Below are 27,807 nucleotides of genomic sequence, written 5' to 3'. Positions count from 1 at the left end.
ATAGACTTGTTTGGCATTGGCCACAAATAAATTTAAGTGAATTAAAAATTTATGAATAAATGTGTGTGATAGCGTGTTTCTATAGCTCATATTATTCCTAAATAGGTTTATACACCTCCAATTAAGCAGAAGAAAGGGAGGGTCCACATCATGAATGGAGGTGACACGTGGTATGGCCAATAGAGGTGGAAGTGTGGGCCCTGCAAAAAGAGGGCAACATGTTGCAGAGTAAGTGGACCAACGCGGAAGAGTGGGACCCACGGAAACTCATCTGTCACCATCGCTTAAAAACAAACCGGCCCCACTCTCACGTACGTGCGCGTCTCCTACACGTCCTTTTCCGCCCACCTCATAATCACAAGTGCCACTCCGAATGAGACACAACTTTTGGCTTTTCTCTTTCCCAACATTTATTTTCCCTTCCTTCTCCATTTAATAACATCATTCGAACTAAACTTTCCTCAAAATAAATGCAAGGATTCAAATTTCTCATCTTTATAATTTTAATATAATATTTTATGACTTTTTTAAGAATTAAATTGGATAATTTTTTATAAAAAAAAGTATCTGCTCTAGGATTTAGCATCCATTTATCTGTTTAACGTAATTTGAGACTTGCAATCTTTAGAACAAGGAAGAAAGTTTTGCAAAGAAAGCTTATAAAAGAAAAAATATCAAAGCTTGCATTTAAAGACTAGTATAAAATAAAAATAAATATATTTCATGAATTTTTTTGAAAAAGAGTTTTTAACTCTCTTCTTTGTAAAATGGAAGGGGAAATAAGAAACACGCTAACACATCCTGGTGGAGCACAGACAGTTAAACCTTTGGTATGTATTCATATTTACCATTACAAGTAGTGCTCTTGTCTCAGGTAACGCATTATTCTTCAAGTTGGCCACTTGTAGAGCACATAGTACGTACGTATTACATGGAGTTGCTGAGACTCTTTTGCATGTGCAAACCCTCTAGCTCGTGTGATGGTTTACAAATAGTTTTATTGTTCAACTCAATTCCCACATAGACATAGTCACATGTGACATTATCTACAAGTACACGTAACTCCGTTGGCAGCATATACATATGTTCTTTTTCCCCTGGTTTGAAAACAATTTGTCTTATAATTAATATCTACATGTGATTGTTGTAGGAACTAATAAATAAATAATTAAGGATTAAATTATAATTGAATTAAATAAGAAAAGTTTTTATAAATAATTATTACTTTATGAGAGTAGTAATTATAAAATGAGTTAATATCCATGTGAAACAAGATTCCCTTCGTGACAGAAAGTGTTCTCTCTAATCTTTAGTCATAGAAACAAAAAAAAGATAATGAAGGAAGTAAAATTTTGTTTCTCTCATTTTTTAAAGAAATCAAAGTACAGCGGAGAAAAATCTTATTATGGAGAAAGATATGTATTATTTGTTTATTTATTATTTGTAAAAATCATAGTTTTCTATAATTGATAATTTAGAAAATCGTTAATAGTTTTTACAATTTGGGCGTGCTCAACTAGCTAGCTAGCCTACTACTTCATTGAGGAAATGTTTCATCGACAATTAAGAGAGTCATGATAGGGTCTTGATTTCCCGTTCCTTGTGTACAACCATGGTACTAACTTTTCACTTGCACAAATCGAACACTATGATTCAATGTTCTCAGCACTAAGAAGCTAGCTAGGTAAACATGTGGTTGTGGTTCTTAGACCCCCGGCCCCCTTATTCCCCTGTTGTAGGGCACAAACACCTTATTGGCTGAGATGAATTCACAAACGATAAGGGAATGAAGAGTAATTAAAAGTTTTGTTCCACATCAAAAAACGTCGTCACACATGTAAACATATATAACTCGCCCAAGGTATGCATGCATAGAGTCCACCGACAAACTTGTATGTTGATTGGAAAGACATTGTCACTTTTCTAGGTTTCCCCGTAAATATGATCTTGAAACTATATAAAGTAAATTCTTATTCATCAGGATTGTTCGGGCAAGTTGGGGGGCATTTTGCTGTTCAATGGATCTAATTTTAGGCTTCTCTTTTTTGTACTTAAGACTGAAGGGTATGTATCAAGCCATGAAGTGGCAAAATTATCAGCGTAGGCAACATAAAGCTGTGCAAGGTTGAGTCAGCGTAGCATCTTAAAGTGAACAAGCAGCATGTTGTTTGCGCCTTTCTTACAAACATGTTGAGTGTACATGGCGCAAACACAAGCAATGCCTGACATATCCTATATATCTTGCAGTCATTTATATTCTACTTAATAATTTTTTAATAAAATTAAATAAATCTAATTAATAAATTATGTATACCAAATATTACTTTCAAATTATGAAATGTGAGAGTCATTTTACGTGAATGCTCCTCTCACTTTCACGTAAAAATAACATTATTGTACTCTCTCTCTTTATATATATATATATGATAAAGTATGAAGTTCTAACAAATTAATGTATTTTAAAATGCTTTCTAATATAATTGATTAACATACTCATACTTAAAAAATAAAAATGTATACATTATAAATCCCATAAACATTTGTTAACATACACATTTTTATTTTTTTAGTGAAAACATTAGTAAATTACACTTTTTAAGAATATTTCAACAAATTTAAGTATGCTCTTCCAAAAAAAAAAAATAGTGATAAAGTACAATATGTGACTGATTATGTGCATATATACTTTATTTTTTATACAAATGTGTATATATACTATAGCAACAGTCTTTTTCTCCATGTCATTCTAGTTGGAGCAATCATACGTTTCTTTCTATCCCCTCATCATGTCATCGAACAATATGATTGCTAAAAGTTAAAAACCCCAGTTACAATTAAAGCCAGAAAAGAAAAGCAAGCCAAAATAATTGGACGATGCCGTGCAGGGAAAATGTGAAGTTCACGAACTATGATTAGCTATGATCTACACATTTGTTTTTGTTACATATGAAGTACTCTTTTTTACTCGAACATGGAGGAGGAGGAACTTTACAAATTGATCTGACAAATTTGTGAGCATTGGCGCTGGGTCCCTTAATAAACACCATTCCATCTCCATTTTTTGACCATCAGTCTGGGCTTCAATACTCAAATATATAGATTTAACCCAAAAGAAAATAGGCTTTATTAGATTTTCTAGTGTCCTTTTACCCGTTTTGTAAAAAATAAAGTGACAGAAATAGTAAAGTTTATTTTATTCGGTTATAATAAAGCATAAAAAGATACGTATACATATTATAATATTCCAGAATTTATACATTTTAGGATTTTACGTCCATCGGATGATTAATAAGACAAGTCAAAGACGAAATTATCAGTTTTTTTACTATTATTTTAATGGTAACGTAATGGGGCCAAAACCCAACAAAACACCAAAAAATAATGAATAGAAACTAGACGGGGTTCATCGAGATGCCATGTATCTCGACTAGAAACTAGAAATAAGAACAAGTACAAATATCACGACAAAATATACCAATCATAAAGCCATTACCTTTATGGACCCTCAAAACTATCGGAAGGGAAAAACTAAAAGCATTTGCTCTCGTTGAGAGTCGAACTCAAGACCTCCCGCTTACTAAACGGGTGCTCTAACCAACTGAGCTACGAGAGCTTATTAATAACATAAGCCCGGGTTAATTATTAATAATAATATAAAGTGAAGTAAAATTAATTCTTGTAAAACATTAGGAGAAAGTAAAAAATAATCAATTAGAAAGTAGAATCAATGCCCTACCATACAAAATGGATGTCAAACTTTCTTGTTTTAACAATGGCATCCTACTTTCTTTTGATTATGATTTCTACAACTTATTAACTTGATACATTTGGAAATTAAACACTAAATAATAAAAAAACCTATCACCATTAAAGGAATGAGAGATTTAATTAGACTATATGCTTCATGATCTTCTAGGTTTCCATGGATATAGAAGATTATATTTTGTGCTGAAAAGCTTAAAAATCATTGCACAAAACTAGGTTTATATGGTGAAACTTTTAGACTTGACCTCAACTTAGAAAGTTTAACAGATTTCTCATGATTATACAATGTGTTTGGAATACTTAGTGGGATAATCCTCTTAATGTAGATTTTAGAAAATCAAATAACTTCACCTAAAAAATAGTCTGGAATTGTTAAGACTCAATTTTTTTAATATGATCACTTTACATTAAGTTCCTTCATAAAAAGTGATAATCAAATCTTCCCATTAACATGTTTAGATTTTTTAAATTTTGTAAGTAGGTTTGCAATTCAAACTCATTACAATATTTTTTATTTGAGTAATCCTTTTACTCCAACAATGCATGAATTATGCATGTGGTTTAAATAGCCGTATAAGTAAGTTATGATTTAAGCTTTATTTAATTTTCTTTGAATCTTATAAGAATGTTTTTTTTCCCATGTATACAGAAAACATAATATCTGTTTCCAACTATCATTTATCTATCAATACTCCTTCCAGTTTGCCATAAACCTTATTGGCTAACTGTTGACATCATCTTCAATCTCAGATTATTGGGATTGGAGCAAGAGTGGAAGAAAGAAAGTTGTCCTTATCTTCTCCTCCAACCGGTACCTCCTCCCGACATGAAGGAATGCCCGATAATCAGGGCTGGTATGTCCTTTCAGGTCTGGGGAACGCCGATCAAAGAAATCCTATACTGCCTGGTGTTGATTTGGCAATTTGCGTCTAGTGGGGAGCTTTGTCATCTCAAAGAATAAGGGTATCTTCCCTTGCAGGATCTGAAAGTCGTGGATCTCCTGATGACCGGTAGCTGCTTTCTAGTCTTTTACAAGTTTTTAACATGGAAGGAAGATATTCTAAGGCCCAAATTCTGGCCCAAAACTTGTCCCGCATCCTAGATGCTTACAAAACAAGAAACAGAGTATTCAGTCCATTTGTGTCATGGTATTTATGCATTGTACTATATTAACTATTCAACAAAATTTATAATAAGATTATTTCCACCATTGAAAAAAAAAACTTCACAATTTGCATATATCCTTGCACACAAAGATAATTTTTGTCTTTCAAGTTTTCTTGTCATCTTTCCATGAGTAATAGATATTGTCATGGTCCATAGAAATCTTACCTGCTTCATAATGTATATTGCAAATTCAGCCTCACCTTTTTGCCCCTATAATTTATGAAACATTTTTTTTTTAATTTTATGAAATGAAACGTTTTAAAAGCCGCAATAAATATGTTTTAGACTAGTTTTCAATCTACAACTTTTTTCATTCACCACAATATTCAATTATGCTAACATTAGTATTGGAGTTTCCAAAATGTATATAAATATTTTTTTTTCAAAAAAAAAGAAAATTTTCATGTAAAGTTTAAGTAGCTGGTTTATGATATGAATTTGAATGTTTGGGACAATGCATAGGTACTTCAAGAGCGTGACTTAAAATTAAATCTTATCTTAGATTTTTGTAAATCAGTCTTAGATATTATTGTTATAATTATATGACTATTTCTAAAATTAAAGAAAATTAAATATTTTATTTATTGTATATTATTTTGATTCATTAAATAAATATAACGAAGTATTTTTTTATTTATATAATTAAATAATTATATATAAAAATATTTCATGAATTCACAAAGATTAAAATGCTATTATAAAAGATCACACATTATGTGATAGTCATCAGAAATAAATGTTTTATTGTTTGTCATAAGAACATGCAGTTTTTGTTGCTTAATTATTTTTCTCTTGTTTGTATGAGATATTAGTTATTTTTTGTCATTATTTAATTTATAAATCAATTATTATTTATTTTAAGAAAAAACAGACTTTTTATTTTCAAAACATGCAAAACATATGATCTTAATTAGTATCAAAACCAGAAAATTCATATTTTACAGTGAATATGCTTTGATGGTATGCTCAATTTCAAATTCCAATAATAATAATAATAATGCTACAAAAAAATCTAATAATAAAAAGTAGCAAAAATTTAAACCCTCGATGCCTACATAATGGGAGCTTACAAACTAGGGAATATTTTTGTATTATATGGTTGTTTGATTGAAGTAAAAGTTATTGCAAGAAAAGAAAAATAAAACAAAATATGATTGCAATATCTAGTTTGTTTTTCAAAGTTTTAGCCAAAATAATATATATGTGTAGATGAATCATCATAGGAGGAATGACAGTTATGATGGATTCTTGTTGTTTGTTTTCCTTGTTAGACCACACACTTTTATTTTGAGAAGTGTTTTTTGTATTGTAACATATCAACCTTGAAAGATTAAAATAACTTTTGCACATATTTTAAGAATTTTTATTTTGTGTTGATCAACAAAAAAACAAGATTGCTCTAGAGGTTGATTATTTTCATCTCCTTTGACCATGGCTACATTGCTTACCGACACAACTTTTATTGCCAAATGACCAGTGAGGATTGAGAATTAGGTAAGGATGAGTATTTGAGTGCCAACCACAATCGACGTTATTTGTATCTGCTTTATGTATCAATGCAACTAGCGTCAGTCAATGAGCATATGCAACAAGCAACAATTTAAAAGTGGACGTTAGTTGCATTAGTTTAAAGTCTCCAACATGGACGCTACATAGTGACAAGCACATTTTTTTAAAGGCAACTTCATAGATAATTGTCCATAATGTTGAGACAATTGTTTTGCTTCAAGTGTTGTAGCATATGTCAAGAAATTGATACAAATTCAAAGCATTCTTGTCTCCCTTCAGGATGCAATTTTACTCCACGAGGAACTTGCTTGACATGCTTGCTTGCATTCTCGTCTCTTTCAATATATCTAAAACATGATTATTTCGGCTAAACAGTACACCATGAGATGATCAAGTTGCCTTGATTCCAAGGAAATGTTTCAATGGCCCTAGGTCGACGAGATAAATTTCTCATCAAAATAATTTTTCACCCACTACATAACTCCTTTCTCATTATTGGCCAATATTTTTTGGAATATCTCTAATCTCTAAGCTTTATTTGTTATGCCGAAGCTAAAAATTCACAGGTATATAATCTTTAGAACAAATCACCAAAGACCCTAAGATCTACAATATGTTTAATTATTAAGCATTAGATAAAATACCTGGATTCGTAATTGGTTCTTGATCAAAGCGTTCTTCAACAGTTGTTGAATCACTAACAATCGATGGTCTTATGATTTTTTCTCAACCAGAACCTCTTTATTCCTCAATGAGACCTTCGTAACTCAAGAAGAGAAACTATGAGTGACAACTCGGTATATTGGGAACCATAATCTTCTTATCTTATCACGTGTTAACCTACTAGGGTTCACATTATCACCTAATGAGTCAATACTGATAACTCATTTAAGTCCATATCATCTTTTTGATCGCATAAAATAAAATTTACTAATAATAAATAATTAATATAATTACCTTATGATATTAATCCACATTAATTATTGGAATAAAAAATTTCAAGAAGTATAACATCATCGACATAAATCAATGCAATAAGAAATTTCTTTCCTTTTTCGTAAATAAACACTGAATATGTATTTTCTCTCCACTAAACCATTTATTTGGGGCATGTATACACATGATGTTTCAATTATCATTCCTCTCTTTTCATAGAAATTCATAGGAGTATATAATTCGTTCTCAACTTTTTACCTTCTTTCCAAATCATGCTTCTACCAAACGAATGAACATAGCTTAGAAATGGATTACAATGAATATATCTTTCGAAATAGTGTATCCAAAAGCGTTTTAAAATAAATAGAAGAGGATAACAACTCTATCCTTGTAGTATTGAAACTTATGTTAATCAAATAGTTTTGATTCTGACTGTTTTCTTTTTAAGGGTGAGGATGGGGAGCCAAGTTTTCTTCAAATTTTGATCCACTGCAAGTCAAATATAAGTCCGAAGTTAGTATTTGGACGACTGAAAATTATTTGTTTATATTCATTTTTATTTGTAAAATATTCTAATGGTTGGGATAAAGGATTTTTTTATATAAAAAAATGGAAAAAGACAAATAGAAAACAGTCTATAATTGAAAAAGGATTTTACATTTTTACTATTTGATCCGAAACAAAACCATATGATTTGACATATATATATAAAAAAAGGAAAAGATGGAAATCGTGGTATACAAAGATGAATCTTATATTCGTATTATCTGCCGAATGACCATGATATGACGTACTGGTAGTCGGCATTCAGATTTTAGGCACGGTTTCATATCATAAAGATGTATAAAATATGACAAAGATGTCGGCATCATCTGTACTAGACAAGTAACAGCTGATGTATCAACTGGATCTTTTCGCCATCATCAGATAAGTAACATAAAAAGTTGAAACTTTGTTAATAATGGTTTTTCTGCATCCTGTGAAATCAGAAGCAGCCCCTTCAATATGAAAGGTGTTTAGTTTTCAATAACTAATACTATTCTTCCCCCTTGCTGAAGCAGCGACCCTGCTGTTCTATTTAGGAAAACACAAGTGAACCAGGCGTTTACGAGCATATGAAAAAACAACTGTTAATTTAATGGACAACACAAATATACTGGGCAGGGATTACATAAACTGGTATTCGGAAGTTGGGCTGCTTCTGCTTAGAGAAACTCGGGTCATCTCACATATGCATAATGAGACATAAAGTAATTGTAATCAGGATGATTGACTCGCAATAGCCTAAGCCAGTTTTCAGCAGCCCGCGACAGAGAATTGGCTTTCTGACATTCAGAAACCCCATCAGGATCCCAGATAGAAACTTTGAATTTGTGAGAGGCAAGCCCAAAGATTGGTAGTGATAGCTTGGATATGTCCCTACCTCTTGAATAATGATTATGTAGCCCATCAGTATTTGAACCTGAATCAAAGATCAAACTGTTATAATTGATGCCTATTTGCATACATCTTGCATATAGAAATTAAACAGACAGCAAGACATACTCTGCAAAGCTGTTGACAGGGAATGAAAGGTCAAGAAGCAGGCACTCAAGCTTTGTAATGTTGGACCAGTAGGTATTCTGTATATTGGGTACCTTTAAAAATACACACGACAAGAAATAATTTTGAATTAGTAATTATTACCACGTGCATTGTCCAACTATATCAGCACGAGGACAAGAAAAACATACCAAGCAAATGAAACCCAACTTGCAGGGGAAAGATCACAGCTCCAGTATGTTTTCAACTCTGGAAATTGCCGTTCAAGATCAGAAATCTGAGTCAAGCAATATGAATACATGTTAGGATTAAAAAGCAACATAATCCAATATTTAAGTCCAACAAAGGATAACACATCTTGCCTTATTTGCCAATGGTTCACGATTATAAGGTGTCTCATGCTCAAAGTATTCAAAAATAAGCTGCCCAGGAGGGTTGCAGCTCTCAGTCTCATCACTTGATGAACCCATTAAAGGTTTTCCTTGTGAGACCCTTTCCAAAGAATGATTGCTAGCATCCAAAACATTAAGATGATTCCTACTGCCATGAACACTCTTAGCTCCTCTTTCATGACAATAGCCACTGCTGCTATCACTGCTTGTCTCTCTAGCTGATTCAGAGTCACTTTCTTGACTGGGTTTCCTGGAATAAGACGGAAATTAGAATGACAATATGTTACATATGATACTATGCCAAGTCTTTATATTCAGCTAAAAGGTAAACTTGTCCCGGAAAGCAGTAGATCATAACATATGGAGAAAAGGAAAATGATAAGCTGCCTTGACTGAACTCCTAGCATTTAAATGATTGTTTGTACTCTGTAAGCAAAAAACTATAAACATGTATCATATTGAATGTTGTCTAGAACTTGCAAAAAGTGATTTATTAAAGTAGTCTACTATTAGTAGATACCCAAAAGACTATAAGCAGCAGGAAAAAATAGCATCGGAGTGAAGTCAGGTAAAAACACTATTAGCAGTGTATTTCATAGAGCTGCAGTGGTTGATGGACAGTGGAGCAAGTTTCACTATTCACTTTATTATTATACTCAATTCTTAGGTTTCTTAGATAGTTAGATCACACATTCCTAATGTGCAAATATGTGACCAGCTTACTCAATGATCTCCAGAATTGTAGACAATTTGATATACAGATGTTGGCTACTTGACCTAGGCAATAAAATCATGCACGATACAAGACAGTATAGCATGTGAGTTCTTAAGCTAATTAGTCTTTCCTCTCACTTTTATGTGTTATCCTTCAACACAGTTATTAGGAGAATATTCTATCTACCTTGCCAAAGGCATCTCCATAGCACAACAATCAGAAGCCAAGCCAAAATCATTCATATTATCTATTTTTATCTATGAAGCCTAGACACTCCAAAAATAGCAAAGTATCGGTGTCATGCCCATATCCAATACCAATATGCACATGATCCTCCACAATATGCATCCAAGAAATATCCTTTATTTTTTCAAAAGAAAAACTATAGTCTATAATATGCTTGAAATATGACTCCATTACTTTTGAAATAAGAATAACCAGGCAGGGCTATCACGGGAGATTAATCTGTGAACTCCTTTAGATAAAGGCAAAAGTTTGTTTCAGACTCATTCAATTCTGCTTCAAGTTGTTAGAAACTAGAAAGAATATGAATGTGACTATTAATAAGAAACACAATCCTTCTTTTAATGTTTGTCCACACATCAGAGGACTACAAATAAAACCCTCAACGTCTTAGCTGGTAATTTGAACTACATTTACACATCATGCAGAATAAGATGAATAACAAAATCTTCCTTGTGTGACTTCTAAAATGAACAAATCCAATTCATCTAGTCACAACAAAAGCAAATTGTAAAAGAGAATAATAAAAAATAACATTGATTAAAAATATTTAAATGTTAGATCATCAATCGTTGAGAGGTGAATTTATAAATAAAAGGAATTTGGTCAAACATTTAAGGGGAAAATTCACTAACGATATGTTTCACACAAACACACTCACCTTAGTCGTGTGGAGGGCTTTGACGGATCGATATATAGCTGAATGGCAGACAAGGAGACGTTATAATATTGAGTCACGGATTCATTCCCATGCAACACTATAGGAACACCTGCCCCATAAGCACTCCATTCCTTAAAAGACTCCCACAAGTCCCCAAGCACAAAGTAAGGATGCAATTCCGCTTCCCTCGATTTCCACCTCCTCGAGTTCGTCTGTTAAATCACACACACACAAATCCACCCAAATAAGCTGAGCGTCCTTCGAAACAAACAAAACCAATGCTACCTTAAAACAAAACAACATTAACACTATACTAAGTTGTTTGCAACAGCTCAATGTAGGGGTTACCTGAAAGCAAGTCGTAAATTACAAAAGCCAAACAGCATTCATGATTCATCTACATTGACTAATCAAAGATCCTATCTATTCATTAAATTCATTCATCCATTCACTAACTAAAAGGGTCCAATGCTGCTACTTCACTGCGAATTAACTAAATTCAACACCTCCACCACGGTAACCAGTAACTAGAAAGAAAAAGAAAAAAATACGCACACAAAAACAAAATCAAATAGCGTAATTGAATTGATGTTGATGTTACCTTGGGAAAATATTGGGCGGGAACAAGGGGCGTGATGTGCTCCAACAACCGATCCAAATTGGACATGTCCGATGTGGCGCGCGAAGAAATTGAACAATCGGAAGAGGAACCGGGCCTATTCTCCGAGGAAGCTCTCGACAGTGACGACCGCTGCTGTTCCTGCTTCTCTTTGTGTTTCCTCAGCGGCGGCGGACTGTAGAAGCGGTTCTCGCCGAGATGCCGATTGCGGTTGCGGCTTCCGCCGGAGATGGCGGCGCCACCACTGGCCGACATTGACGCGGTAGTTGGCGAGACGATGGTAAATAGGGGGACGAAACGACGACGTTGGGTTTAGGTTAAGATTATAAACTCGGAAAGAGAAGAAAAGAGAGTGCGAATGTGAACTGCGAAAGGGTTTTATTGTTTAGCGCGTCCAAGTGATTGCGCACTCCACGCTCACGCTGAGGTTTTCTATGTGGATTTAACTCTCGAGTCTTGAGCAAATACTCTTTTTTCTATTTTTTTATTATTCTTATCATATAAATAAATATGTGCATTTTATTTATTTAGGATTTGTTTACTTTATAATAGTTATTTTTATTTATGTTTGGTGTACTAAATTTATTTTGGGAAAAAATATTTTTAATGTCGATATAATGTTTTTTTATGATTAATATCAGTAATGTTAATATGAATGGAATTTAATTCAAATTTTTTTAGTAAGATTTTTAATTCTAATCTTGTAAATTTATTTTTAAAAAAGTAATTTAAATCTTATGAATAAAAAATATTGAGAAGGAAAATAATACTAACAGTGATCAGACAAACATTTAAGGAAATGTTTATTATTGATAAAATCAGTAAATATTTTACTACAAGAAACAAAATAAATATTTTTTTAACAGTATGAAAAATTATAATTCGATGATTCCTTACGTGCAGACAAGTCTGTAATTTGATAGTTACCCGTTCCAACTCAACCACACTTGTCTTGTCGCGTGAACAGTTTATATGTGAATACAAGATGCTTTGTTCCCTTCTGATTATTCTTTTCTGATAATTGAAGCCCTAACCCCTTAAAGGAAAGAAAGCAATTCAAGAAAGAAAAACTAGTGCTTCATTTAAAGTGTGGGTCATTTTCTACTTCAATTCGTTTGAGCAAGGAAATATTCGTATAGGAAATATCATTTTTGTGTTGTCATTAATTAATTAGGTAATGTATAAGGACATCAAATATTTTGTATTAATGTTAAATTTGATTGTTTTAGAAGTTAGATTATTTTAGTTCATATTCCAAAAGTTAAATTGTTTGGGTTAGATATGGATCCGGGATTCATTCTTTCCGATAGGAGTTGATATTCTCATCCTGTTTTGCTATTTTCACCCCCCCCCCCTTACCTTTTAAAATGAAGTGAACAGACGTCATACCCTTCTCAATTTTCCCACACTCCTTCCATGTTCCCCTTATTTCCTCTCATTTTCTATCCCTATTGAGCTTGTTGGACACATTTTCACTCATTCATACTGTTGTTGTCTCCATTTTCAAAGTTTTTATTTTATTTTTTTGTTTATACAAAAATATGATTCTATTGTGTAAAAATCACAATAGAATCATGATTTCATTCGAGGTGAAAGCTTCATACCCTAGTAAGCCATTACGTGACACAAGAGAGATTGAAAGAAAAGAAACTCACGGGGAACATGATTGTTGGTGAGGAAGAATAAGAGAGATTGAAAGAAGCCATTGCTGCATTTGGTCAATGAATGGTTCTCAGCTAAGAATAAGTTGGCGTTTCGAGTTGAATTTATTTAATGAAAAAAGAGAGAGAAAGAAATGCATGCAGCGTGAACTCAACTTGGAGTTGCACGAACCAATGTTGAAGCTTACACAGAACACCCCCTTATGCCTCCTTCCTTGGTAAGCCATTACGTGACACAAGTGCAAATGTGTGGGGATATATAGTTAGCAAAGGAGAAAATGAAGTGCACCAAGACCAGTAGTAGAATTGAAATATATGATATATAAGGTAAATATGATTTAATTGTATATTAAAAAGAGAATTATATTTCCATTGTAATATAAAGGTGTGAAAAAATATAATTTTGTTAAAATATAAAGGGGTGAAACAAATTTTATGAAACGAAAATATGATTTTGCACAAAAGTGTAGAATAAAATCATGTTTATGTGGAAAGGATATTTTTAAAAATTATTAAAAAATTCACCCATGTGAGCAGTAAGAATAGTAGTAATTTTGAAGGTGGGAATAGTATCCCCTTTCCAATTCTTCCACATCCTATTTGCTAGCGGTTTCGTCAGCTTGTTTAGGTTTCGGACATTTGGTGTTTGGGCGGTAGCCCTTTTATTTCAGATTTTTTTTTTTGAAACAGAATGATTTTAATTCAATTAGAGATTTTTAGTTAAACCATGTGAAAATATAACTGCGTTAAGAAATTAAAAAAAAATAACGTTCATAAAAAATTATTCAGATTAACTAAAACTAATTAAACTAGTTCTGATATTGTGCTATGTACAGAGCTTTTATAGTTTATTCGTACAGAGTCATATTTTGAGAAAACATTTCCCTAATTTAATTTAATCAAGAAAAGAAAGAGGAACACTAATATGTGCATTGGAAATTGCTCTGCACAGGCAAAGTAATGAAGTGATCTCAGGGTCGATCTTATTTATGTACTTACGATAGCTTGATAGAAATGAAAAAAAAAAAAATCTCACTCTTCTCGTACCTTCAACATTGTGCGTAAATTACTTATTCATTTTTTTCAGAATTATGGATAGACTTTTAATTAGTTGAGAAGTAAAAATATCATCAATTAATTGACTAATGACGGGTATTGTTTTCCTAAAAAAATAACGGTAATTATTTCATATTTATAATAGTTTTTAAAATGATTTTAAAATCATATAAATATTTATTTTAATATTTATATAGAATGAATAAAAAAAACATTACCATTCCTTTAAGAATAGGACTATGAGCGATTGTCCATCTGTGCTTAGATCACTGCTGAGCGGTAATCCGGGTTTGTCGGGATTTGGATAAGTTTTCAGGAATCATCTTGGTCATTGGATTATGGGATTTACATGTTCTTGTGGCATTACAACAAACATCAATGCAGAACTTTTTGCTATCTACCATCGACCGTCATGTTCATTTGCCTCCTGAACACGTACGGATATGAGAATTTAACCTGTGAGAGTAATTATAAAGAAGCTCAAAAGGTGAGCAATTTTCAAACATGACCAAGGAGTTCTTGATCAAACATGTCATATGTGGCATGTAAATGCATTCTCCCCCAAAATAAAGGGAATTCTAGATCTGAAAAAATCCATTAATAAAACATGACTTTCTATGTATGTGAGAGTACAATTGAAGTCACTCTCTAATTACTTGAATTATTATTATTATTTTTTTAAAAAAAAGAGTGCAAGCTAGTACACTTAAAGGCTAAGATAAGATTTCTCCTTCTTTAATTATTGAAAATTTAATGGTTAGAAAATGAGAATATAGTAAGCTAATAGTTTATAAATATATCATGTTGGTTATCAGTTTTATCATGATTATGTATTTTGTTAAGTTTTGTAAATTTATGTTTGTGTTTGCTTCAATATATTGTTTTATAAATTATGATTTTGTGGTTGATTACTACAATTATAAATTACTATAAGTATAATAATTTAATTACTTTGATTCTTTTTAAATTTTTAGCACGGGACCAATTTGAAAAGTTAGTTATTGGGCTGGTATTCAAGTGGGAGTTGGTAAAAAAAATGTCTAGATAATTTTCAGACATAACACCTCTAAATATATACTCTTTACTTTGCTTCATCCAACTTATGGGGGACTTTGTATTTTCTAACACTCTCCCTCGAGTTCAATTGGGTAAGTTTTTTTTTGTCCAACTGAGATTTGTATCTTTTTATGGGCTTGTGCCTAAGAGACATTAGAGGCCTTTTCTTCTTACATTCATCCTTTTTCTTCTGCACCCAGTAGATTTTTTACAATTTCAACATTATCCTTACGTATAGTCATACGGATTAATCATTTGTATAGGTCATTACAGATTAGCAATCCACATGAATCATTACAAATTCGTAATTCATACGGGTCCATACGGATTACTTTCGTACGACCCATATGTGACTTTCATGTTATTAACATGACACTCTAACCAACTGAGTTAATAGACCAATTATGTTATAAAATAATTAATGCCCATACCATAGTGTGAATCTGCTGACTCACTGATACAAGGTTGTTGGCTCATCATCGGTTCTTTTTTTAAACCAGAGTATTGTTCTTGTTCGATTGATTTTTCCACTTTGATAATCTTTGTAATATTTCAATCACTTTTTGTTTTCTTTAATGTTAAAATACTATTATTTTTATGTGTTTGTCAAAGTATATCGAATTGGCAGCATTCAAATTCAAAGAAGTAGTAAATGATAAACACGTTACGTTCAACGATCAACGAAACCATATTTTTAATTTATACTTTTTAATATATACCGTAACGCACTCGCAGCCAGGAGAAATTTAAGAATGCGGCAGCCAGTAACCTTTAATGCTTTTTGTAGACGCCCTTCTAGATGTTGTTGGAGAAATTGGACTTTGGGTTTCTGATAACGAGTTTCGAGAAAGTAGTGATTACAAAATAGTAACATGAATTAGACTGACAACCAAATTTAACATGTTCATAAGAAAATGGCTATCAGTGCTCACATCTTCGGATATTGGTTTAGTTGTATTTTATTTTTAACTTCTAAGAAATATATGAATTTTATTCCTTAAAATCTATCCATTAATAGACACAAAAGTTTATCAAAAAAATAAAAAATTAAGAGTAAAATTTACCAAAAAATAAAAAAATTAGTGTAAATTTATAAAAAAAAAAGTTAGGGTAAAAATTCCAATAAAATTCACATTTTTCTTAAGATTTAAGATAAATACATCAAAGCTCAATTGTCCAAATCAATTGATTGTAGGGTAATTGATCTATGAATTGTTACATAATCAAAGCTCAATTCTAGTTTCATATTAGGTTAATTAACCAAACAACCTTTGTCTCTGTCCTTTATACCTGTTAATATTTGCAAATTCTTCTACTTTAAAGTTTTAGCGGTAACAAAACCATTTTCAATATTTTATCAGTAGACAATTAGGATTTATCAGCTAATTGATAACGAAAATTTAGTCTTTAGAATTCGATATCTAGACTTGATCTATCCATTATTACTACTAAGATAAGGTACGTTTGCCTTTAAGTGTGTTCTAAAACGCATTAGTTTGTATTTACTAAGCTCCTTCTAAATAACTTTGAACATGAGGGAACATTTTGTGCAATTGACGAACTCCTCTTGTAACTAAAAAATTCAAGGTCCATTGCTTTGTTGGAAACGTTCATGTAAATCACGCCATGAATTTCATTTAAACACAAATTTTGTTGATATAGTTAGTTATTAATAATTTAATTATTAATATGTTTTATGTATTAAAAATATTTATACATTGTGAATTTTTATTAAATAAATTAAATATTTATTTTTCCACAATCTATAAACTAAAATACTAGTTATATAATAACATAATAATTTAGTATAAAAATAATTCATTCCCGTAAATACATCAAACAGTTGCCATCGTTGAACGTGATGCATTTGCCGTTTAACTATTTTTTATTTTTATTTTGGAAGAAACTTCTTTGAATTCGAATGCATCAAAATCACAATATTTGACAAACGCATAAAGTTATTATTTGACATTAAAGAAAAAACGATTGAAATATTACACAGATTATTCAAGTGGAAAAACCAAAGTTTTGAAAATTAAAATTACTGAAACAGAGGAAAGAAAGACAGCATAAAAATAAAAAAGTCATATTTTTTCTTATTATTTGTAAACATATAAATTTACATAGTTTTTTAAAAAAAAAATATCACGTAAGGTTAAACTACTTTATATATTGAATTTTGTCTTCAAAATTCGAACGTGAGAGAGATGATGAATATAGTGATAAAGCTATTTTAATAGGAAAATTAGAAGAATAAATTTAAACTATATAAGTACACTTAAATAATTAATAGATGAAAGAGAAAGACGCAAAGCAAACTAAACATAAAAATAGAAAAGTAGTCCACGAAGAATTTAATACATGATGATATCTTTTAAGAAGATTGTTTTTTATTTTTTTGGCAGCAGCTTCATTCACACTATGGGGCATGCAAAGTGACATTAACGGTACTACGGTAGTGCTTGCTTATAAGTTATAAATAGAGGGCACTCCTCTGCTAAAGAGCATCTGAATTATTCACAAACTAGAAGTATTATTATTCTTCCATTTCCATTAAAAAGAAAATATCATAAATGGGTATTTTCACATTCGAGGACGAAATCACCTCCCCTGTGGCTCCTGCTACTCTTTACAAAGCTCTAGTTACAGATGCCGACAACATCATCCCAAAGGCTCTTGATTCCTTCAAGAGTGTTGAAAACGTTGAGGGAAATGGTGGCCCTGGAACAATCAAGAAGATAACTTTCGTTGAGGGTACTAACTCACTCACTAATCACTAGATTCATTTCATTATTATTCCATCTCTACCTATCTATATGTTGCAATGTATGAATGGACAGATGGAGAAACCAAGTTTGTACTGCACAAGATAGAAGCAGTTGATGAGGCAAACTTGGGATATAGCTACAGCGTAGTGGGTGGTGCTGCGTTGCCAGACACAGCGGAGAAGATCACATTCCACTCCAAATTGGCTGCTGGTCCCAATGGAGGCTCTGCTGGCAAGCTCACTGTCGAATACCAAACCAAAGGAGATGCTCAGCCCAACCAAGACCAACTCAAAACTGGAAAAGCCAAGGCTGATGCTCTCTTCAAGGCCATTGAGGCTTACCTTTTGGCCAATCCCGATTACAACTAATCCAATTCGATCAACTTCATGATTATCATCACTATCTCTCTTGCTTTTTCTGAGACTTCATATATCTGTATCTCACTTCATCAATAAATCAACAAATTATAATAAAGGAAATTAGCCATCATTAGACCTTTTCTTTCTCTTGTGTTCATTGAATGAAAGATAATAGTCCATACTCACGTAAACCAAAATTTGATTGATCATTTTTGGTAAAATTTCTTCTGATAACTTAATTTTTTTTCAATGAGACTTGAACCAGTAGAAATTTTGTTTAAGACATTTTTAACTTAGTGTTACTTGAATCAACAACATACTAATCTTAACCAGTTATTTTGACTGAATTGTTAAAAAATATACAAAGTCCCACATCACATCAGTTGGGATGGGATGTAGACTGAAGAGTATATATGTCTGAAGCATTTTTTTTTCAACTCCCACTTGTTTACCAGCCCAATAATCGACACTTCTCACATCCGACTTATGCTAAAAATTCAATATTAAGTAAATCTTTTTGTACTTTCATATTTTGCTTCTTGCATCTCATTGCATTGCATTTGGGATTCATATAAAATAAAAAGAACTATGGCTTCTAATGTCGGTGTTTTCTTCCTGCACCCATGCTTTTTCTTCTATACTCAGCACATTTTGGACAATTCCAACATTACTCTTACATGCGTCATACGAATGGTTAAAAATATATTTTAAATTAGACCCATGCCATGTGACTTCCGTGCTATTAGCTTACCCCTCTAACCAATCGATCTAATAAATTAATTATATTATAAAATAATTAATATCATATATACAACACTAAAATTTTTAATGTATATTTAATACACACAAGTTTACATAATAAATTTTGTAACAATTAATTTTGATCCAATAATATATTTTTTACATATATGTAAAAAATATATTATTGGATCAAAATTAATTGTTACAAAATTTATTATGTAAACTTATATGTGTATTAAATATAAATTAGAAATTTTAGTGTTATATATAACGACATTAATTATTTTATAACATAATTGGCCTATTAACTCAGTTGGTTAGAACGTCGTGTTAATAACATGAAAGTCACATATGGGTCGTACGAAAGTAATTCGTATGGACCCATATGAATTGCGAATTTGTAATGATCCATATAGATTGTTAATCTGTAATGACCTATACAAATGATTAATCCATATGACTATACGTAAGGATAATGTTGAAATTGTAAAAAATCTACTCGGTGTAGAAGAAAAAGGATGAATGTAAGAAGAAAAGGCCTCTAATGTCTCTTAGGCACAAGCCCATAAAAAGATACAAACCTCAGTTGGACCAAAAAAAAACTTACCCAATTGAACTCGAGGGAGAGTGTTAGAAAATACAAAGTCCCCCATAAGTTGGATGACGAAAAGTAAAGAGTATATATTTTGAGGTGTTATGTCTGAAAATTATCTAGACATTTTTTTGACCAACTCCCACTTGAATACCAGTCCAATAACTAACTTTTCAAATTGGTCCCGTGCTAAAAATTTAAAAAGAATCAAAGTAATTATATATATATATACACTCATCCAAAGTTATATATAATTATAGTAATTTATAATTGTAGTAATCGACCACAAAATCATAATTTATAAAACAATATATTGAAGCAAACACAAACATAAATTTACAAGACTTAACAAAATACATAATTATGATAAAACTGATAGCCAACATGATATATTTATAAATTATTAGCTTACTATATTCTCAGTTTCTAACCATTAAATTTTCAATAATTAAAGAAGGAGAAATCTTATCTTAGCCTTTAAGTGCACTAGCCTGCACTATTTTTTTAAAAATAAAATAAAATAATAATTCAAGTAATTAGAGAGTGACTTCAATTGTACTCTCACATACGAAAGACATGTTTTATTAATGGATCTTTTTCGATCTAGGATTCCCTTTATTTTGGGGAAGAATGCATTTACATACCACATATGACATTTGATCAAGAACTCCTTCGTCAAGTTTAAAAATTGCTCTCCTTTTGAGCTTCTTTATAATCGCTAACTTGATTACTGCTACTTAAGTTGTTCAGGTGCTTGGCTTTTGTTTAAATCACCTCTTCCCAAAAGACTAACTTCTTCCTACAAACTTTGCCTTGCATCTTTATGTGCTATCCCTCTGGAAAAAGGTTTTTTTTTTTAATTTTTATACTGGAGTTAAGGTTTCAAGTTTCCTTGATCCTCAATCAAATAAGTTCATCATTTTCTCCAATGCTAAACTCATGGAGTCTAGTTTTCCGCTTCATTTTTGTTAGAGAAATGTAGGGAATCCATGGGTAGGTAATATCATATATAAACCCTGTTTAAATTATTAGCCTTTGTTTGCCATGAAATGTATTGGATGGAGGATATTCCTCAACAGTTGACTTCTCTTATTGATGCTGATGTAATGGCTTTAGCCCAATTTCAATAATAATTCCATCCAACTCATTCTTAAAAAACAAAGAAAAGAAAAGAAGTCATTCCAAACGTACTAAATGCATTTATATTTGTTTACCCTGACCGCCTGCTTCCCCCCTCAAAAAAATTCTGGGTTAAATTGTATATAAACTCACCATAGTAAACATGAAAAATAAAACAAGAGTTCAAGTGATGATTTCCTTTATTATAATTTATTTATTGATGAAGGAGGTACAAAGATATCGACTAGCTCTTACAATTCTGAGGCAAAAGAAAATAAAAGGAAACACTCATTACATTGAAAGCCAACTTAAAACTTGAGCACAAAGTACTAAATAACAGTACTCCACGCAAGGAAACTCTTGTATATGATAAGCAAGACACTGATGATAATTAAGTTGAATATTGGATCAGTTGTAATGAGGATTGGCCAAAAGGTAAGCCTCAACGGCCTTGAAAAGAGCATCAGACTTGACTTTGCCAATTTTGAGGTCGTCTGGGTTGGGCTGAGCATCTCCTTTGGTTTGGTATTTGACAGTTAGCTTCCCAGCAGACCCTCCGTTGGCACCAGCAGCCAATTTGCATTCGAATGTGATCTTCTCCACTGTGTCTGGCAACCCAACTCCACCAACTACGCTATAGCTGTATCCCAAGTTTGCCTCATCAACTGATTCTATTTTGTGCAACACAAACTTGCTTTCTCCATCTGTCCATCCATCCAATGATCAGCCTCATTATCATAATTTATTTCATTAACTAACTTAGTTATACTATATGGTAGAATATAAAATGAACATAGATAGATAGATAGATAGATAGTGAGTGAGTGAGTACCCTCAACGAAAGTGATCTTCTTGATGGTTCCAGGGCCACCGTTCCCCTCAAGGTTTTCAACACTCCTGAAGGCATCAACAGCCTTTGGGATGACGTTGTCGGCATCTGTAACTAGAGCTTTGTAAAGGGTAGCAGGAGCCACAGGGGAGGTGGTTTCATCCTCAAATGTGAAAACACCCATTATGAATAATAAAATGGATTCGAAGAATAATATTACTATTTACTAGTTTGTGAAGATGTTTGCTGCTGTGTGTTTCTTTAGCAGAGGAGTGTCCTCTATTTATAAGCACTAGCGTAGCCCTGGTGTCACTCTCTGCTTGTAGCCTTGTATTCTATGCCCCATAGTCCGAAGGGATACAAACTCGCGGATATAAGATAAAAGATTGGTAAATGATGATATTTTTAATAAAATTAACAAGTTAACATCTGCCATTAAAAAAATGATACAAGCTTATTGGAAAAAAAAAACGTCTAGAATTTATTCTTCTTCTTATTTTCGTATAAAATTTATTTTATCACTAAATTGATCATCTCTCTAACGACTGAAGAGATCAATAACAATATATATATAAAGTATTTATCTGAGACTGTACGTGATATTTGTTTAAACAATGTAAATCTATATATTTTTAAGAATAATAAGAAAAATAATATGACTTTTAATTTTATGCCATCTTTCTTGTCTCTGTTTCAGTACCTTTTAATTTTCAAATATCAATTTTTCCACTTGGATAATCTGTGTAATATTTCAATCACTTTTTTTCTTTAATGTTAAATATTAGTTTTATGTGTTTGTCAAATATTGCGATTTTGAAGCATTCAAATTCAAAGTAGAAGTTTCCTATTATAATATATATATATATATATATATATATAAGACATCAAAGAATTAAATAACAAACATGTTCAACCACGACGACTAATAGTTGTACTCGTGGGCATAAAATATTTTTATAGTATTAAATTATTATTATTGAATTATAATTAATTTTTATTCGATAATAACAATATAAAAATTTAAAAAAAACAATGTAAAATATATTTACAATATTAGTGTATTATAATTAATTCATATTTGATATTCTTTATCATATTTTTCACTAATTTAAATTATTTTCATTCCTTTGCACTTTGCATCATATTTTTTTTTATCCTTTTTCCTTCTCGTTTGAACGACTTTCTTATTCCACTTTTGAACTCATTAGCGTGACTTTTTCCTAACTCATTTAAATGATTTTTTTTTTACTAAGTTTTCTTTGCTCGCATAATTTTTATATTCATTTTTCGTTCTTTTTTCAACTTCTCTTGTTTTTTTGGATATTTTTTTTATCTCATTTTAGCATTTTTTTACTCATTTAAAAAAAATTTAAAATTTTTAATCTCATTTTAACATATTTTTTACTCATTTTAGCATGTGGATAAGTGGGTAGTACGAAATTATTCTGATTTAACTAATGATCTCGGATTTTAGTGTTTGATATATAATTATGTTAAATATTTGATTTTTTATTTGACTCAAATAAAATTATTTCTAATAAAAAAATAAAGTTGACCTAAAAAAATATGCCAAATAGTTCAATGAACTAGTCGACATGGTTATGTTTTTTTTAATACAATGAACAGTCTCCATGGTTGAACGTGACGTTTTAGTATTTAATTCTTTGATGTTTTTATTTTTATTTTTTATGTTTTTGAGGAAACTTCTTCTTTGAATTTGAATGCTTCAAAATCGAAATATTTGACAAACAAATAAAATTAATATTTAACGTTAAACAAAAAAAAGTGATTGAAATATTGCACAGATTATCCAAGTGGAAAAACTGATATTTGAAAAAATTACTGAAATAGAGAAAAGAAAGCCAACATAAAATAGAAAAAGTCACACACACACACATATATATATATATATATATAGTTTTGTTATCTCTTCAAAATTCATACGTTGAAAGAGATGATGAATTTAGTGAAGTTAATTTTATACTAAAATAAGAAGAATGAAATTAAACTATATAATTATTCATAAATAATTACTATTAAATGTTTTTTTATAAATCACGTCACTATTAAAAAAATTTAAGCAATTTTTTTAAAAAACTCCTATGATTTATATATACGTACGTGTGTTTGAAACAGAAAATGAAAGAAAAAGAGAGAGTTAACGAACTAGAAGAAGAAAAAAGAGTAGCCAAGAATTCAATACATGAGCTGATCATAAATTTTAAGATTTTCTTTTTACAGAGGATTAAATATTAATACTGTTGGTAAACAAAGAACCGATGATGGCCCAACAACCTTATATATCAATGAGTCAGCACAACAACTTTGTCCACACTATGGTATTGGGGCCTACATAGAACTAGAGTGACCCCAGGGCTACGCTAGTTCTTATAAATAGAGGACACTCCTCTGCTAAAGAAACACACAGCAACAAACATCTTCACAAACTAGTAATATTATTCTTCGAATCCATTTTATTATTCATAATGGGTATTTTCACATTTGAGGATGAAACCACCTCCCCTGTGGCTCCTGCTACCCTTTACAAAGCTCTAGTTACAGATGCCGACAACGTCATCCCAAAGGCTGTCGAAGCCTTCAGGAGTGTTGAAAACCTTGAGGGGAACGGTGGCCCTGGAACCATCAAGAAGATCACTTTCGTTGAGGGTACTCACTCACTCACTATCTATCTATCTATCTATCTATGTTCATTTTATATTCTACCATATAGTATAACTAAGTTAGTTAATGAAATAAATTATGATAATGAGGCTGATCATTGGATGGATGGACAGATGGAGAAAGCAAGTTTGTGTTGCACAAAATAGAATCAGTTGATGAGGCAAACTTGGGATACAGCTATAGCGTAGTTGGTGGAGTTGGGTTGCCAGACACAGTGGAGAAGATCACATTCGAATGCAAATTGGCTGCTGGCGCCAACGGAGGGTCTGCTGGGAAGCTAACTGTCAAATACCAAACCAAAGGAGATGCTCAGCCCAACCCAGACGACCTCAAAATTGGCAAAGTCAAGTCTGATGCTCTTTTCAAGGCCGTTGAGGCCTACCTTTTGGCCAATCCTCATTACAACTGATCCAATTCGATCTTCAGTATTCAGTGATCTGCAAAGACCTTGTTTTATATTATATACAAGAGTTTTCTTGCCTTGTGTGGAGTGTTATTCAATCACTTTGAGTGTGTGGTGTGGCTTCCAATTGATGTAACGAGTGTTTCCTTTCTTATTTCCTTTTTCCACAGAATTGTGAGAGCCAGTTGATGTCTTTGTATGTCACTTCATCAATAAATCAATATGTTATAATAATAAAAGAAAGCATCATTTATACTTCTGCTTGTTTTATGTTTACTATGGTGACTTTATATAGAATTTAACCCAGTTTTTGAGGCAAATGCATTAGTACGTTTGAACGTCTTTCTTATTTTAAGAATGAGTTAGATGGTATATTATTATTGAGATTGGGCTAAAGCCCATTACATCAACATCAATAAGAAAAGTCAACTGCTGAAGAAATCCTCCATCCAATACATTTCGTGGCAAATGAAAGCTAAGTTAACTAAATTACTTGCAGCAATTGTTCAAAATAAATTGAACCAAATCCACATAATTACTTAATAATTATAAAGTGAGTCTAGCTCAATTAATTGAATAAAGTATGTAAATACTATAAGTTTCTGGATATCATATTCAATTTTTATAAATAAAATAAATACTTAATAATTTTCTTTATAATGAAAAAACACGACTATTTTAGCATTCAATATCAATTCAATTGATCATTTATTTGTGTGAAGATTGAATTTGTTTATGGTGAAGACTCTCATTTTACGAAATCAAATCCTTCTAAATAGACTCGATGTGCTAGTTTTTTTTTTTTTTTTACAGCACTCAATGTTCTTCTAATTTAGAGTGCTAATTTACATCTCTTAGGATAGTTTTTACAACAAATTAGGCATGTGTTAGTACTTTTATAAAAAAAAAACTTGTTTTAATATTAATTGTTTTCAACTTTTTAGAATGGTTTTAAGTGAGACGTATAATCAATCAATTGATATATAAAGTAAGTATTTTATATGTGGATTCCAAAACTAATGCAAAAATTAAGTGACTTTCGATATCAGCTTTAGTTACGAGTTTATGACCAATCTAAAGAAATTATTTCTTTTTTAAAATAGAAAATAAAATCTCATGAAACAAACGACTTTCCGAATACAGTACATAGATATTACAAAAATATTTTTCACCAATTGCTACACTTTCAAATATTCTTACTTAAATTTAGAATCTCGACACACTAGGTTTGGCTTTTGTACGACCTGGTTGGTAAGAAAAATTGTAAACCGTTAACTGCTAAGTAATTGAGAAGTGAGAACAACTAGAAGTGAATATCGATTAAGAGAACTGTTGCCGTAAAAATGATTTTAAATAAAATCAGTTTTGATTAATTATTGAAAGACAACCTTATTCAAGAAACGACCAAACATTAAATATAGAAACATCTTTAAAAAGAGTTTCGGACGTGCGTTCACAACGTTATGAAAAAAAAATTAATGTTTGAATATTTTCATTCTTAAAATAAGATAATAAGTAAAATTCAGTATAATTTTTTTTCCAGTGGTAATCTCGAGAAATAAGACCTAGTACAAAAACTTATGTGATAAGGATTTAAGCTAAGCATGTGATGACAATGATCGATTACTACTTAACATAGATTGAGTTGATTGAGAGGGCCAAGGGATAAAAAAAAATTATTTAATAAAAAAGATATTTAAAAGTAACTTGAATTTAAAATTTAATTTTAAACATTAAATCAATTTATTATCGTGAAAACTAAATATGTGGATATTTCCCTAAAATAATATTATATTAGTTAATTTCTTAAAGTAATTTTAGATGAACGAACGTGAGACGCACTTGATCCTTTGAACATTCGAGAATTGAGACCCACTTCCATTAATGGCCTTCACGAACAGTTGCATTTGAAATATTTTTGCTGATGATATCTTAGCTTATCCATTGGTTTAGTTTTTTGTCATACGAAAGCTCTCTCTGTTTTCAACTTTGTTTTCTAATATTTTGTTCTGTTCGGCCGGCGTCATTTATCAAGTATTGAAAATATTGTCTTTTGAATATAAATTTTTTGTCTTTTGAATATACAGAAGACCAAAGTTTATCGTCAATAGTCAAATTCGTGAACTATATACAATCGATTTATTTTCTCCATAATTATGGACAACCGTCACGAGATTCGGTGCCGCATAGACTTTGATCCACCACCATTCTCTATCCACATTTAAGAGTCAATGCCGTGCCTTGTGGGCCTTTTTCTTTTCTATTTTAATCCTAATAGTATTTCACTCAGTGCTTTAGGAATTAGGAAAAATGTTTATTTTTGTATAAATTATATTACGCTTAATTTATAAAAACATATAATTAAATATTTGTAAATATAAAAATTTACAACGAACAATTTAAATTATGATATAAATCTATTTTTTATTACTGATAATTTTAAAAAATCCATTAAAATGCTAATGGAGAGATTAAAAAAGAATACTTTTTTAATTTAGAGATTAAAATTTACAAATTTTTATTTAGATTTTGGAGGACTAAAAAATAGATCCTAATTTGAGGACTGAAAACCTAATTAAATAATTGAAACTGAAAAAAGTAATTATATAATATTTAAAAAAATTACAAATTTTTAACATTAATTAAAAACTAAAATTTTAACTACCCAAAAAAAATATATTTTCAGGTGTAAAATAAAACTAAGATTTTTATAAAAATATCATATAAACATTTTATTTATGTTATTATATATTTATAGATGACTTCAATATATACTTTTAGTAAACACTTATAATTTAATAAATTAAGTTAATAATTTTCAACTAAAACTTTCAGTTATTGGCTAATTTTTACAACAATCACCTACTTTAGTCTCTCTCGCATACACACATCTTTTTATAATATAAGATTTCTTATATTTTTTCAGCCTTAATTATATTAAGAGACACGGTGTTTTTGTCGCTAGCATTTTAGTATTTCAAATTATTTAGAT

General features: G+C 31.0%; 4 protein-coding genes and 1 non-coding gene across 5 annotated transcripts; 2 read left to right on the top strand and 3 right to left on the bottom strand.

Annotated features, from left to right (window-relative positions):
- Positions 1–3,539: 3,539 nt before the first annotated feature.
- On the bottom strand, positions 3,540–3,613 carry TRNAT-AGU. The gene has a single exon. It is a non-coding gene; the product is annotated as a tRNA-Thr (tRNA).
- A 4,642-nt stretch (positions 3,614–8,255) lies between these two features.
- Positions 8,256–11,973, bottom strand: LOC114392101. Its single transcript, XM_028353135.1, has 6 exons — positions 11,532–11,973; positions 10,931–11,142; positions 9,282–9,561; positions 9,111–9,196; positions 8,923–9,014; positions 8,256–8,839 (listed from the first exon to the last, which is right to left on the bottom strand). The coding sequence occupies exons 1-6, from the start codon at positions 11,802–11,804 to the stop codon at positions 8,598–8,600; spliced, it is 1,185 nt and encodes a 394-aa protein (XP_028208936.1). The 5' UTR covers positions 11,805–11,973; the 3' UTR covers positions 8,256–8,597.
- A 5,766-nt stretch (positions 11,974–17,739) lies between these two features.
- LOC114392518 (stress-induced protein SAM22-like) lies at positions 17,740–18,591 on the top strand. The gene is made up of 2 exons (XM_028353684.1): positions 17,740–18,076; positions 18,163–18,591. Exons 1-2 carry the CDS (start codon positions 17,896–17,898, stop codon positions 18,456–18,458), a joined length of 477 nt encoding a protein of 158 aa, XP_028209485.1. The 5' UTR covers positions 17,740–17,895; the 3' UTR covers positions 18,459–18,591.
- Positions 18,592–21,083: 2,492 nt separating this feature from the next.
- Positions 21,084–22,062, bottom strand: LOC114392104 (stress-induced protein SAM22-like). Its single transcript, XM_028353139.1, has 2 exons — positions 21,734–22,062; positions 21,084–21,605 (listed from the first exon to the last, which is right to left on the bottom strand). Exons 1-2 carry the CDS (start codon positions 21,912–21,914, stop codon positions 21,310–21,312), a joined length of 477 nt encoding a protein of 158 aa, XP_028208940.1. The 5' UTR covers positions 21,915–22,062; the 3' UTR covers positions 21,084–21,309.
- A 2,000-nt stretch (positions 22,063–24,062) lies between these two features.
- Positions 24,063–25,073, top strand: LOC114393944 (stress-induced protein SAM22-like). The gene is made up of 2 exons (XM_028355461.1): positions 24,063–24,397; positions 24,526–25,073. Exons 1-2 carry the CDS (start codon positions 24,217–24,219, stop codon positions 24,819–24,821), a joined length of 477 nt encoding a protein of 158 aa, XP_028211262.1. The 5' UTR covers positions 24,063–24,216; the 3' UTR covers positions 24,822–25,073.
- The last annotated feature ends 2,734 nt before the right edge of the window (positions 25,074–27,807 follow it).

This window comes from Glycine soja, chromosome 17 (genome assembly GCF_004193775.1).
Source record: "Glycine soja cultivar W05 chromosome 17, ASM419377v2, whole genome shotgun sequence".
In the NCBI taxonomy this organism is placed as follows: Eukaryota; Viridiplantae; Streptophyta; class Magnoliopsida; order Fabales; family Fabaceae; genus Glycine; species Glycine soja.
This window is presented reverse-complemented; position numbering and strand designations above follow the sequence as displayed.